Genomic DNA, 15,099 nt, shown 5'->3' with positions numbered 1-15,099 from the left:
TGACATTTTGAAAGATGGGTGAGCACAAGGGTGTCGACGATTTGCTTCTTTGTAAATTTTCCCCGATTACCCATAATGGCCATTAGAGCGTGAAGAGGTGTATTCTAAACGCTCGAATAATGAAATGTTTTTTTTGTTTGTTTTTGTTTCTGTTCTTTTCTCTTCAGCATTTGTCGCTGATATACTAATTACAAGATGACTGTTAATTATGAGTTGATCAGAAGAAAATTCATTAAAAGATCGTTGAGTTTGATTGTCATTTGAAGCTTTTTTCAATCCTCACTCCTATGAACTAACCTCTGCTGAATGAACCCTAAAAAGCTGATCTCCACTCCTCGCTACTAAGCAGTTTAAAAGTAGTCTAAGGGAGAAAAGTAGCGATATTGACTGAGACGTTGTCAATGAATACTTCCTTTCCTAACTTTTCTATTATTTTCCTTTCTTTTCTTTTCGCATCTGCTTTGGTCGGCGTTCCACCCTTAAAATACATACAAAAATACAACAACATTTTCTTTCAGTCTTTACAAGGCAGCCTTGCTGCTCAAAGTCCTAAATGTAAGATAATTCTGTCTTTCGCTGGCCCGTGGTTTTTTTTTTTGTTTTTTTTTGGTCGTTTCGTATCGTATTTGTCGTATCTGTTTTTCGTTTTGGTTGTTTCGCTTGTTTCGGTGGTTTCATTTCGCTCGTTTCGCTTGTTTCGGTGGTTTCTTTTCGGTGGTTTCTTCGTACTAACCACAGCTTAGTAATACATCGCTTCGTAGACTCTATAGTGTCACCTTCAAAGCGAAAACTTGCACCTGAGGTTTTGTCAAAACGCAAAGAAGAAAAGAATCCCTGCGTGGAAAGTGCCTGAAGGTGGAAGAATTGGAGTATCTGACGTGATGTTGGGTTAAGTCCCACGAAAGCCCACTTCAGTGCTCAACAGCTTTGAACACCTTACTTTGGAAAATTCAAACGAAAGCGTTGAAGTTGAAGCCTCCCATACGGTAAGACACTTGTGATAATATTTTCGGGCGCATTAAGGCGGTGATCGCTTAATTTTATTTTACAGCTGAGCCAATCCCCAGAGCAATACTAGGACATTTTTTCTCGGGGAAAATCGTTTTTTTTTTTCCTCACAGCATTGTCGCTTCTTTAATGACCAATTCATCGACGCAAGTTTCTTAATGAATCTCGACAAGAAATACCGCGTATAAATAAAATGCTAGACCTGGTAATGAACCCACTGTTATGGGAAATAAGAGTTAACTAGGACTTAACGCGACTTGAATTAGCTTAAATTTTGTGAAAGTAGCACGAGAAACGATGAAAATAAAACGTTTGAACAACTAGTCAGTTTTCCCGGCCGTGGAGCATTTGCCAGCTGTTTTCGAACAATCCGGAAAGTAAGGGGTCGGCCCGGAGGAGGGGTATCCGGTCACTTCGTTCCAAGTCACTTCGTTCCAAGTCACTTCGTTCCATCAAAGAGTCACTTCGTTCCAAGGGGAAACTAAGCAAGTAAACTGCTGATCTTTTTTACAAACTAAGCAAGTAAACTTCTAATCTTACAAAGGTACTAAACACCTTAAGCGGATAGAGTCCTTGGACTGTCTGGTATCCGGTCCTTTTGTCGTTTCCAGGTCGTTTCGTTATATCTCGAAATCGTTTTTATACACATACAAAGTCGATTCGATACAAACTTCTAGTTCACTTATAAAAGTAATGAAAGGGTTTTAATCTTCGCATCGCATCCGACAGCGATCAAAAGAACCGTATTACTCCGTTTCCCGCGGACAAATACAAAAAACTTCTTGAGGGTGAAGGAAAACAAAGTTCATTAGGATCCTAACACGCCACTCTGAGCTTCCTGACACTGACTTCAACTCTGAGCTTCCTGACGCTGACTTCAACTTACATGTATCTGGCATGTGGGTAAAGCTGGAATTTACTGATGTATTACGACTTGACTAGCACTTGACGATGATTGATATTGTAGCCTTGTCTCATACTACAAATTTACCCTGTTTTTGGCTGTGCAAAACTAATAAAATACCAGCTTACATTTCGGAAAACATACCTGTTTCTTATTTTTCTCCATGCCTCCCGGAGCCGACTAAAACGTTTTTTTTTTTTTTTTTTTTCAGTCCGGCTTGATGTGAGCTGCGCGAATCCGGAGCGAGCTCGATTTTGGCGAGAAGATACGGTTCGGTAGTTCGGGCTGCCCGGTGACTACATTCGAGCCCGATTATCAGGATCCTGGACAGGAAGAGGCGAGATCTCGACAAACGAAGCCCACTTAACCTAGCAAATCGGACCTGCCCGGCCCATGCAATTAGCCCCCAATTCCTAAGAACTAGACAAACCCAAAGGAAATAGACAGTCCAGTGAACCAGTCAAATTTCGAAGCAAATACTTGTAGCTGACGCGAAGCGTGGGAATACGTGTGCGAGCGAATCACAATTAGCGTTAGGTTTTGCTTCTGATTGCCAGTCGTATAGCGTAGAAATGCAAAATTAAACCAAAGCAAATGAAAATTTCAGTACTTTCGAACCATTCCAATAACGTTTCTTTTAATGCAGCTCTTAATTCTTGGAAAAGTGAAGGGACTAAAGCTCACCGTTAAAGCTCAGTAAAAAAAAACCTGCAGTTCAATCTCCAGTTTAATTCTGTAGACACAACTGACATAAGTATATTACAAACACTCCAGTGAAAATATATTAAAATTACGAGTTTACATACCTAAAAATAACTTAATTTACCGGCGTTTTAACCAGTGAAACCTATTTACAACTTGTTGAACCAATTTTAGTTTAACTTGGACTACACTTTCAAACAATTTTCTTTTTTACAATTATATTTACCTTGATAAAATTGCATGATGCGGCTTACACCATTTTCATTGAATAAAATGCAACAAAAATGTTTATTACGCATGCTCAAGTCACTTGCACTGGCTTTGCATAATAAAATGTTAACATGTACTGTACATCAGTTTGTCAAAGTGTCATTTTACACGTAATGCATTTCAAGCAAAAAAGTGATGAGAAAATTAGGTCTTCAGTGATAAACCGCCAAATTCTCACAACTTGTATAAACAAAATATGTGCTGATAACTTGTAATTAAAAGTGCTACTTCGTGTAAGTCCAGCTGTTTCATTATTTGAAGCTTACTCGACTAGGTATTATACATGTAATTGTGTTCTGCGGTACAGAAACACCAAATCAATGTAGACTGGTCTAGTTATTTTACCGTCGATGTATTGACAGCATATTAAATTAATGTTCCTGTTGAAATCTTCATCGGTTGTGTACTTGTCTGTAAGTTGGATCCACTCTACAAACGGAAGAAAATCAGAACCAAACTGATCAATTAAGAAATGAGCTAGATGCAATTAGGAAATTCTGAGACAAAAGGAAACCCACATATTACACACGGGCAATGTTTGCTGGCTTTATTGAATTCTAGCATAAGCATCTTGATCGGGGGGAGCAGCATTATTCCCAAAAACGTCACGCTACAACAAAACAGATCACTTATAGAACCTAGCAGTTCTATAATAACGGCTTTGATTCGTACTCAAACTAGTGGAATGACCAAATACACCCACACACTGGGGACTGACTCCATTGGCCCAAGTGTCTCATACCACCAAACCTTATCCCTTATTAATCAGAGTGAAATATTTCACCCCGCCCCCTTCACCCCCATCTGGTTATACCTAAGTGAAGAGAGGCCTTGTGTAGAGCATCTTGCTCAAGAACACAACGCAGTGACCCCAGTCCAGCACGCACCATTAGGCCACTATGTCCCCACTTTCTTAAGTGCTTAAGGGTCTGTGGCTAAACAAAGATCTCTGCCACTAACCTCATAACTTCATCAGGAATGTAGATATAGTCCACTGGAACAAGACTCGACAGACTGCCCAGTGTGTGGACAAAACTAAGCTTCCTCCAAAAACTTGCACTGAAGGACAGACGAGGAAAAAAGTTATTATATTGCAAAGGCTTGTAAAGCTAATTACATCAGTAAGGTGATCACTCGAGACACTCAAACGCAAGCTTGGTACATCACAAGTGTTACATATAAAAATGTCCTGCCCCACAAGGGCCCTCCTACTTTGTATGTGAAAGGTTTGGATACGTTTGTCATCTCTCACAGGGATTAAGATATCAGTTAAGTTGTTCAAGGCAGAAAGACCTGCAAGATACTATTGTTTTGGGTTTGCAGATTTATTTTTCTGTTACATGCCTCCTTAAAGAAGATTATGATACCTGGCCAGGAGTCCTTACAATAAGAATAAGAAATACATTTGCTAGTTTTTAGGCAATAAATTTACTAGTTTAGAGAAAATTGAATAGTACTTAGTATAGAAGTATTACTACTAAACTTATTAAACTTAAACTAGTGGGTTGCAAGCAAATAATTTAAAAAATACTGTCATACTGTGTTGATGGTCTCTAGACCAATCAGGCATGAAATAGTTTTTAGAAAAGTAGAATCTTTTAGGGGTCACTGGGTCAAAGAAAGCTTGAGCCACAACCAGATTGATCTTCTTCAGGAGTCTAATTAAATTTTTCTAGCATACGTCCCTGACTTTTCACATGCAAGTTCCATTGTCCTTAAACAAAGGTCTTACTTGATCAGTGGCTTGGCGAGTGTTATCACTACTTTCAGTCGAAAACTGGGGTGCACAATGAACATCTCTCTCATTCTCTTCTTCAGGCTAAAAAATAACAATGCTGTAGGTCAGCTGCAACACAATCTGGCTTGTATCAAAGGCACGTAATACGTGCAGATAGCTAAGTAGCTGTAAACCTCTTCACACATGGCACATCAGTAACTACTGTCAGTGGTCTACCCCAATAATGATGCCTTCAACAGTAGGATTACATTCTTCCTTCCTTGTAGAAAATCTATCAATGGTTTCAATGTTCTAAATGACTGTACATGGTATGTCAGGGGTTTCATCAATGTTTTCAGCAGGTCAGGGCAACTGGTTTTCACAGGCAGGCAGAACTTATTGGAACTGAACTTCTTCATAGGAAAACTTTCCGCTAGATGGTCAAACCAGGCGGGCAAAATTATCCTCACAGGCAGTCAATTTGCCTGGTGCCAGGCCCTTAATGAATCCCTAGTCAGTACCAATCTACTTGAAGGAATAAAAAGATTTTACTTTGCATGAGTTATGCTAGTTTAGTTCTTCACTCCCTCTCACTTCCTTGCTCCCACAGTTTCCTAGGAGTGGGTACGAGTGTCCTCAGACAGCCAGAGAATCAGGTTAGAGTGATCACTAACTGCAAGAAAGTCTGTTCTTACCCTCCTTCAATATACTGATAAAATCTCTTCATCCATGTAACTGATGGCATGTTTTGCTGTCTTGTTCCACCATTCAGGTACACCAAGTAATATTCCTCATGGATGGCCAGAAGTTCTAACGTGCTTATAACATAACTACAACAGAACCAAACAAGATACTTTGTCCAGATGGGCATTCCATGACATAAGGAGAGTTGGGGGTGGGGAGTTAGTTCAGAAGAGGGAAGGAGGGGACATGGATGGAGGGTAGATGGTGGGAGGCAGTGTGCAAGGTTCAGGCATTTGGAAAGTGGCTTCAAAACTTTGCTACTGGGTTAGTTCAGGCCAATAATTTTTAACTAACATACAAAAAAAAAAAATTCTAAACAAAAATGACCGTCCACAATACTCCTGGACACCCATCTGGCTAACTGCCTGTCGCAAGGTGAATGAGGGAACTAAAGGTATATTGGGAAAATGAACTAAGGATGACAGAAGATGATACATAACTATAGATTATTATTATGATTATTATGATTATTGAAAATTGCAAAAGGAAGAAGGGAAAAGGTGGTGGGAATTTGACAAAGATCTGATGATAAAGTAACATATTAAGCTGAGGCATACTCACAAGAACAACTGCTCCATAAGAAAATCATAATTCTTTATACTTCTGTCTGGTAGGTAACAGGCAGCAATCACAACAATAGTTGCCTTGGTGTCACTGAAATAGCCTAAAGTGTCAAGACACACACAAGATATTACACAGCAGAGTCAGGTTTGGCATGGAGCAGTCTCGAGTGTCACTTGCATTGTAACAGCATTGCAAATGCAAAATGTCAGACTGAAGTTATTCAGTAGACCGTGAATTCACAATGTTCTGTCTGGAAAAGGGCGCACTGATTAGTGGGTAATGTCCTGTTTAATAATGGCAAGATGTTTGTAAAACAAAATGTGGTTGTCACTCATCCATCTTTCCCCTATGAAGCAGACATTGGATATCAGCAACTACATTGTTGGGGCAAGCTGTAAAATATGCATGCTACAGTATTTGAAGCACTATGAGAATGAAGTACATGTATCTTGTCCAACTAGACAACCCACAGCCTGTAAGGACTCCAGTCAAGGTGAAACCCAGTGTTAAATAATGAAAGAAAAATAATCAACACATCACATTGCTGACCTAACAAGGCAATACTAGGGGTGGCCAACAGTCCTTCAAAAACTGTGGGTATTGCAAAATTTTTGGCAAATTTCATGGGTCTTACAGTCTCATTTATTTCAGTTATGTGCACTGCACAGTCTCGAGTTTTTCAAAAAGCTGTCTGAACATCTGAGAACCTGAACATCTTGAGCTTGCATTTGAAACATTTTGAAATCTCTGTCTTACAAATTTATTGTAGAAGTCAAAACGTCTCAGGCTCGTAAAGAAAAAATGCTAGTCTTGGCTTCTTGCAAAGTCTCGCATTTACCATTCACCACCGCTAATACTGTCATCCACAGACATAATGGCTAAACATGTTCTGTTAAGTATTATGTGTACCTCCATGAGAGATGACTTTCATGTAAGGTTCCAGTAGTTTCAGATCCAGTATTTTATCCCTGCCATTTACACTCACAGTATGCCAGCGGAATCTCTCACTATCAGAGCCAGCCTCCAGCTGTGCTTCTACACCACCAGAGTCCTCTTCATTTTCTTCTTGGTGGTGTTCACTATCAGCTTCTTCATCCTCATCTCCAGTCTCACTTTCTTCATCTCCCTCATACTCTTCTTCACTGAGCTCTGCTTCACCATTTTCACTGCTGTCTTCCTCTGGCTTGAATTCAGTGTGGAAGGGTTGAGGGGTTGTTCTGATTTTCTTAGGAGCTGAATAACTCCTTTGTCTTGGATGCTCTGAAAATAAATTGGCAATTACAGTAAGTAGTGTGAGTTGTTTTAAAACTGAAAAACAACAGGGCAACGGAAGAGACCTGTTTCACAAAATGTACATCAAACACAAAGCTTTTAAAACAATTGTTCATTTTAATATATTTTTAAATGGATCATCAGATACTACATTCTGGATGTTTCATTTCTATTCTAAAATAACATTCTCTCGTGAAAATGATCTCAGCACAGGAAGAGATTGCAACATTTGACTGTTTACTCAGGCATTAAAAATTACTGTGTGAATGAGCTAAAAAAAGTAATTATAATTATTTTTAATTACCATCCTCATCAATGACAGCGCACAAGTCTTCAATAGATTGTGCCTTCTTTCTCATTCCTTGGAACTCAGAGTCCTCATCATTCTCCTCAGCAATTGCAAGAAAGACTGGTGCCAACAATTCTGTTCCAGCAACCTCTGCATGCTCATCAAATGACAGTTCTCGCAGCACTATCTTCTGTTTTCTCTCTAAAATTAAAATAACAAGTATAGTCACTGTGGAAAACAATGTGCAGTTCTTGTGGGTTCAATTCTTGTAGGGGGAACACAAAGCTTTTATTTTTTTTCTTAGGAGCTTTCTTGTACAATGCACATGCACAGTCTCCAATTTCTGCTCAGCAAAAATTTTTTTAAACACAATTCAATTGGACTTGCATGCCCATGTGTATTAGCTGCCCATTAGTTCAGCTGTCACAGATGTTTACATGTATAATAAATACCAACTTTACATCTTTGGGGATCAGTAGTGTTGTTTTACATATCAACTTCAGTTACGAAAAAGAAATACAGGGGTCCAAGAACACATTTTCTTGTTACATGTAGAAGTAGCTTTATCAGTATAAGAAATGCTTTTTCAAGCTAACAAGTATGGTAACCATTTCTTTATACTACTTGTAATTAAATAACTAAATGTACATATTTTTCTGATAGCAATAGCAAGCATGAATTACCACAAGTACAATGTATTCAAGTAGATGTAGCTAGTAATTATTTTAGCATACATATTGTAACTGTAAGATCAAAAATGCACAATTCTATGTATTTTTATTTAATAAAAAATATAGGTTTGACCCAGCATCTAAGTTCTGTCACACTACCTCAATTTCGTTCAGCTTTTAATTTTCAGATCAACAAAAAATTCTCTTACCTGAGCCCAATGTATGTAAATCTGCCAACAATCCACCACCTTCCCAATCACCAACATCATGATCAAACTCCAGAGAAGTCTCTAAAGCACCAGTTAAACTGCTACCAAAAATCTGTTCATCATCTGAAAGCTCCTCCGTTTCTTTCTCATACTGTATTTCAAAATCCTCATCACTGCCTATCAATGCAATGTTTCCATTTGTTCCATTTTCTATACCTCTACCAGAAGTACTGTGAGATTTCAGCATGTCATCATTTGTGTTTGTACCTTGGTCTCCAACAGTGTGTTTTGAAGAATAAGTTTTTTCTTGTTCACTTGTTCTGTCATGTGATATGCTATTGTTATTCAATTTCATCTCTTCATTCTTATCACCACTTTTTGTTGCTATGGAAGTTGACAAATTGGCCAATGCTGACTTCACAATGTCTGCAGCAAGAAAGCCAATATACTCCTGAATTACACTTGATTCTTTGAAGATTGGAAGAACGTCCTGAACGCTGTTTTGATCCAACACATTTTGTTTTTGCAAGGCATTTAATTCACTTTCACCAGCTGTTTGTTTTGTTTCCTTGTTCTGGAAACCAAAACAGGAATCATGCAATGACTCTGTGATGATACTGTGAACAAATCTATCACAGTTAGATTTCAATGTCTCTAAATCAAGGCTGCTCAACTTCTTTGCCACTTTGGCCTTGCTTTCCTGAGGCTTCTGCTTACATGCCTCAATATTAATACTTTCTGACCACTGTCCATTTAAAAGCTGAGAGATTAAATTATCAATGAATTGCTCACAGTACTGTTCCAGGGCCAGTATTTCACTCTCATTCAGTGAAAGTCTTCCCTCTCTTAATCCAGCTCGCACACCCGGATTTAACGAACAGATCAAAGCCTCCTTGATTGTCATGTTGGTTGCCTCTTCACAGATCTCATTTAACAAGTCCAAATCAGGAGAATTTACATCCTTTGAATGTGTTGTTCTATCTGAGATTTCTTTGCCCTCAAAAATGCCATTTCTCCAATGTTGTGAATTTTGATTGTCCTCTACAGTAGAAGATATGTCTTCATTTGTTGATCCACTTAAATCATGTGGCACTTCACCACTGTTATCCTCATGATCAGAATCATCTACAGCTTTGTCTTGAAATTCTCCTGATAAATTGCTGTTACTGTGCTCTTGTTTAATTGTAACATCTTTTAAATCAGAATTGTCTTGAAAAGATCCATAAGCAGTCTCCCAGGTACTCTCTTGGGTAGAAGATTTACATGTACTTGGTTCTTCCATTTTGCCCTCTACAGCGCTGCAGCTATCTGAAGTCACTGTAGCATTTACAGTAGACAATGCAGAGGTACATGTATATAATGACTGTGATTCATCTCTGGAATATTCCTGCGCAGAAGATTCTCTAAGTGAAAGGAAAGTTTGGTCAGGTGAAGAGCTTGGCTGATCATGAGTGGTAATGCCAGCCCCAGAATTGGACATTGGTGACAAAACAAGTCCTTGGTGTGGTAACTGTCCGTCAGCAATTGATAATTCTTCTTCAGGGAAAGGAATATATTTTGTGGGTGTACTGGTTCTTTGGTTGCCATTCAACTCAGCATCATTACCTTGGTCACCCTCTAGAAACAATGACTCCCCAACTGTGTCGTCTAAAGATTCTTCCACATCATCCATGACCATAGAATAGTGAACACTAAACCTGCTGCAAGATCACCTGAAACAAAAGTCATGAAATCAATTAAAATTGAGTCTACATGTGTGAATGCACTGAGCACAAATCAGTAAACTTGAAATAGTTAATCCACACAGTGACAGTCCTTTTACCTAAAAACCTGTTTTTAAAACAAGAAAGTTTTCTCTAAATGAGCATGAAATTAAGAAAATATAAGTTGTTTTCTCAAACTTGTAGATTTACAGATATCTACATACAGCATCTTTTCAACTCTTGTATAAATATCTGCCAAATTGGATCTTTACATTAGAATATATAATTTATAGTTTTTCTCTTGTTTTCCCAGCATACAGTCATGCAGGTGTACTCAACATAGGTCTAGGTACAGGCCTAGGTTTCATTCAAACATTGGATCTGAACTATATAGAAATGTATGTATAGTATGATTAAAACTGATTAGCAGACCCCAGATCTTTTGTTCCATGACATAAATGGAGATGGAACCATGAATTGAAAGCACTCTTTGAACTACTGTACATGTTTTTTGGTCAAGCCATGAGAGTCAAAATCTAGGTGTCCAAGGAATGTTATCCTTATGTTATTCAGCAATATACTGGCGATATCCACCACAGTTGCAATAAAAGCTTCCCCTCCCATGCACCTGAAATTTTTTATGCGCATTTTTTTAAGACATAAAGTATTTTAAATATAAAATTCCTTCCAATGTATACACCTCCCTATGCTCAAATCCAAAAGGGGCCTACGCAAAACAAGCTCACCTAACAGGCCTTAAAACAATAATCAGAATTTTTACAGTGTTCTGTGTCTACATCTGCTTGAAAGAATTTGCATAACTCCCTAATAGTAGCTGGAGATTGTGCTGAAAGCTAGTTATAAATATTGGGTACAATATAAATATGTCTTATCAGTATTCACAAATAACAGTTTTATTTCTCTCTCCTAAATTCATTAGTCTTCTGCAAATTCAACAATTATTATGCTAGAAAAGCTAAGTTTGTTCCGCGTCTCAATGACTCTAAAATTTTGTCAATCATAATCCTGCAAAGAAAACCCAGCAAAGAAATTTAGTTCTCAAATATAACAAAGTTCTTCAATTAAGGTTTACTTGGATATTGGAACTGAGATCATGCCTTGAAGAAGATACAATTCACGTATATAGATGTTTGCCATTTCTAGCTCAACTGCCAGGAAGCTGAAACATGATAATTTCCAACCTCAACAATGTCTACTTGATTAAAAGCCAACTGAGTTGGCTTTTAATCAAGTAGACATTGTTGACAAAAAGATAGCCACAAAGGATTTTGAGTCAAAAATTACTATTCTTTAGTAATATCACATTTCATGACAGTGTGTCAAAACAAAAATAATGTCCAATATACAGTCACAAAACGAAAAGTCAAGTCATTCTACGAAATTTCATTTCAACACAAATTGATTATTAATATATTCAAAAGCCTGAAAAATTGGCAGATAAATTATCTTTATCCCTTCTTTTGTCAACAGTTGCTGAATTAAATCCGGCTGCAAAAATTAAGAAATATATTGGACCCTGCCAAATTAAAATTCATAAGTTTTTATAAATAATAAACCGCCACATAACGGAATCTCACTGAAATATATTTAACACAGTGCAATTCTTCTAAGCACATTGCTTATCATAAAATTATGGGTAAGACATCGGAAAGTGCAATTCGTTGGGCTGTCACAAGTGATCGATTAAAAATAAATCGAGCGTGAAATTCGACACTTGGTTTAGAATTCTACAAAGTGGAATTGGTTTGGCTAAGCTTATCATGCAGGCGGTGGAATATAAGACGATAATATGGTTAAAATGCTTCTATCCGTCATCTTAGCCATTCTATTCCTATCATATTACAACAAGACGAGGCATGGATGGAACGATTACTATCTTTAGCCGACATGGAAGGAAGTGAACAAAACATAATTAACATAATGCAAGCTCTTAATGCAGCTGAGTCACCTGAAATTATTTTGGAAGAGACTCTTTGTTTTCGCTCTAGGCTAGTTTACGTGTTCGACTGCCCTTTTGAAAACCGCACTCTAAAATAAATATGAGCATAATGTTCACAGTTGTATCCTGAGAAAATCTTTTATAAGCTAAAAAAGATAACTCCGCAGACTTCAATATCAAATCTATATGAGTTTAGTAAATTACGTACGGCGCGATGTCATCTTTATTGAAGCTTGAAAACAAAAGTCAAAGAATTGAAGAAATCGCTCCATAGTGCACAAGTCAACACATTGATCAAAGTACCTTTTATAAAACGAAAAGAGTACGTCAACTTCCTCACAAATGTAAGACTCGTAAAAGCCTCACTCTCACTTTCGAAGGAAGGCGCAAGAAAAATAACTAAGCTCTATACATTACTCAGATGCACGCATCTTTGAAACGGCTAAAACTTTTAAGCAGGTCTACGCAAGCTTACCATATTCCTTGTTAACTCAGAAAGATGACATAAGGTCCATGATTATTGCACACTCCATTTCAATGGCGACAAAATGTAAATAATCAAATATTCAACAAAACACACAGGGGACACCGCGGAAATACGTTTTTTGACGTCACAGTAACTGGTCAGTGGTCATCACCATCGGGCTGTGCTGTCCTTCGATCGAGCAGTCTCTGAGGTCGGTATTTTGCTTCCTTTTTAGGTCGAAAATATCCTTGATACTTCTCGTTATTGGTGAGTTTGACGTCCTTAAATGGGTTTTTAATACTCAAGCAATGTTCGTAAAGAATAGCGGTACAGGGGAGTCATTTTGTGTGGAGTAATGTGTAGTTTGCTGACTTGAGCCAGCTCGAGCGGACGAAGCGTGGATCGTGTTGCTTCAGCCGCCCTCGCCTCAGAATTGTGAAAATCAACGATGGGTATCCAGCAAAGCAGGAAATTTGTCCTGTATGCAGCTTTTGCAAGGATTTTGAAGACTGGTTGGATTTAAAGTGTGATTTGCTCGAAATGGTTAAGGTACATGTAAGTCGGGACCGTTTTATTCACACTCACTTTGCGCCGACATGTGGTGCTTGTTCATTGAGATTATATTTCGCAACGCGTCAAAGAAACTTTGATAAGAATTTGTCTTTAAAGACTGGCGTTTTGGCGTTTCTATCACCTTTCTGACTTTCTGCGCCTTTTGGAACGGGTGAAATAATTTTTTTGTACCTGCCGTTTGCTGTAAGAATAAAACATTTGTTCATTTCATTCACAAGATATTTCTCTATCATTAAAGATTGTTTAAGCCTACATTTATATAATGGTGGCGTTTGCGAAGAGAATAGAAATCGAAAATATTGTGATTTGTTGGCCGCAGCGAACGCTGGAAATACTGAAAACATTTAAGACCACTCTATATCTTCGGTTCATTGACAATTTTTCCTTTTTTGAGGTCTTTTTTGTTTCCATCGATTAAATGTTGATAGTACATGGAAATTTTCAAGACCGTTTCCCTGTACATGTATGCACGTGTAACTAAATATTTTAAAATGCCCAAACACCTGTATTTGTTTACACGAAACCGCTTCCACTTATGGGATGTGGTCAAGTTTCACTTCTTTTGATGCTGAAAAGGAAACATTCAACATTTCAGAGAGGCAGTAATCAACTCCTCAATGAAACCCACTAGTTTATTTCGTTTACTCAGTCATTTGAAGCTTTTCGATTTCTATTTCCCTATCTTACATGTGCATTGTATCAACTTACATAAATAATTGACTGTTGTTGTTTTTCCTTTCATTTAATTTAATTCAGATGAGCTTTGCTCAATCACTACAAAATAATTTTTACATTGTAATCATACATGTACATATCATGTGCTTTGAATCAATATGAAATTAATTATGATCGCCTTAGTAATAGTATTGTATCATCCTCCCTTCTGTAAGATTCTTACTTAACTTGTAGCCACTTTATTACAACACATTATAGCACCTGATGGCAATAAATTATATATGTATAATATTATTATATGTATTAATTTTTTTTCCTGTGATAAATTGGCTAACAAGTGGGTTTGTTTATGCCACTGTGTCTCTGAATTGGCTTACTGTCGTCTACAAACCATTGGTAATATATCTTGGCTACATCTAACTCAGATACTAGACACAAAAGCATGTATTAAAGAATAGATACATTTCTTACAAATTAATATTTATTGCATTTAGTTCATCACTTTAGTTCTACAACATTGCTTTTCTCCAGTGAGAAATTTTGTGCAAAGTCTGAAGTTGTAAGTTGCAAAAACAAGTTCCGTCAGTAGTTGCGAATCACTTAAAATCAGGCTTTGGTGCTGTAAACTGAATGGCAAAGCGAGGAAATTAGAAATTGTCTCAAATACGCAAGTGATAAGAGGTAAACTTGACTGAAATCTACAGACTCCTTTTTTTTAGGTTTAGGGTTAAGGTTAGGCCTAAGGGACAAGGTGGGAGGTGCGGTGGCCATGTGGTTAGTGCGCTCAGCAATGGATCGAGCGGTCCGTGTTTGAGCCCTGGTCAAGGACATTGTGTTGTGTTTTTGGGCAAGACACTTTTACTCTCATGGTGCCTCTCTCCACAAAGGTGTATATATGGGTACTGGTGAATTTAATGCTGGGGGTAACCCTGTGATCGACTAGCATCCTATCCAGGGGGTAGTAGAAATACTCCTAGTCAGTTCATGCTACAGAAACCGAGATAAGCCTGGCCTGATGGGCCACTTGGCTCTGTGCAGACTTTACCTTTTACTTAGGGACAAGGTACTGCATCAAGTGGGGGGAGGGACAGCGGAGTCAGAACCTCCCACTTCCCATACCCTGTTCTCCCACTTCCCATACCTCTATCTCTTGACTCCCACCCTTGTTCATCCTGCTCCTGTCCCCTGTAAATTAAGAGAATCAAAACACATCCTAGTCATTTAGCTGCACAGTCCTCAGGCATTTCCTTTTCCTTGTTTCCTTCGTTTTCAGCCTTGCTACTCTTACGTGTCTTTCAAGTGAATGACCTATGACATAACCACTGTCAAAGGGTTTCATTTTGAGCCTCATTTTGAGCCCAAGGATGAATTT

General features: G+C 38.0%; 1 protein-coding gene across 1 annotated transcript; it reads right to left on the bottom strand.

Annotated features, from left to right (window-relative positions):
* Positions 1–349: 349 nt before the first annotated feature.
* Positions 350–12,591, bottom strand: LOC145479420 (uncharacterized). The gene is made up of 9 exons (XM_081457784.1): positions 12,489–12,591; positions 8,351–10,062; positions 7,486–7,671; positions 6,819–7,169; positions 5,907–6,009; positions 5,297–5,431; positions 4,617–4,703; positions 3,845–3,943; positions 350–3,313 (listed from the first exon to the last, which is right to left on the bottom strand). The coding sequence occupies exons 2-9, from the start codon at positions 10,026–10,028 to the stop codon at positions 3,277–3,279; spliced, it is 2,676 nt and encodes an 891-aa protein (XP_081313910.1). The 5' UTR covers positions 10,029–10,062; positions 12,489–12,591; the 3' UTR covers positions 350–3,276.
* Positions 12,592–15,099: the final 2,508 nt, after the last annotated feature.

Source organism: Orbicella franksi, chromosome 2 (genome assembly GCF_964199315.1).
Source record: "Orbicella franksi chromosome 2, jaOrbFran1.1, whole genome shotgun sequence".
Taxonomy (NCBI): Eukaryota; Metazoa; Cnidaria; class Anthozoa; order Scleractinia; family Merulinidae; genus Orbicella; species Orbicella franksi.
Note: the sequence above shows the minus strand (reverse complement) of the source record. Positions and strands in the feature narration are given on the sequence as shown.

Bases quoted from the DNA above. Each gene is read 5' to 3' on its own strand.
- LOC145479420 (XM_081457784.1), bottom strand. From the start codon at position 10,028: ATGGTCATGGATGATGTGGAAGAATCTTTAGACGACACAGTTGGGGAG. The intron at 5,432-5,906 runs GTGAGTATGCCT...GTTCTGTTGTAG, and splicing joins CTTATGGAGCAGTTGTTCTT to TTATGTTATAAGCACGTTAG. The intron at 4,704-5,296 runs GTAAGAACAGAC...GTTATTTTTTAG, and splicing joins TATCAGTATATTGAAGGAGG to CCTGAAGAAGAGAATGAGAG.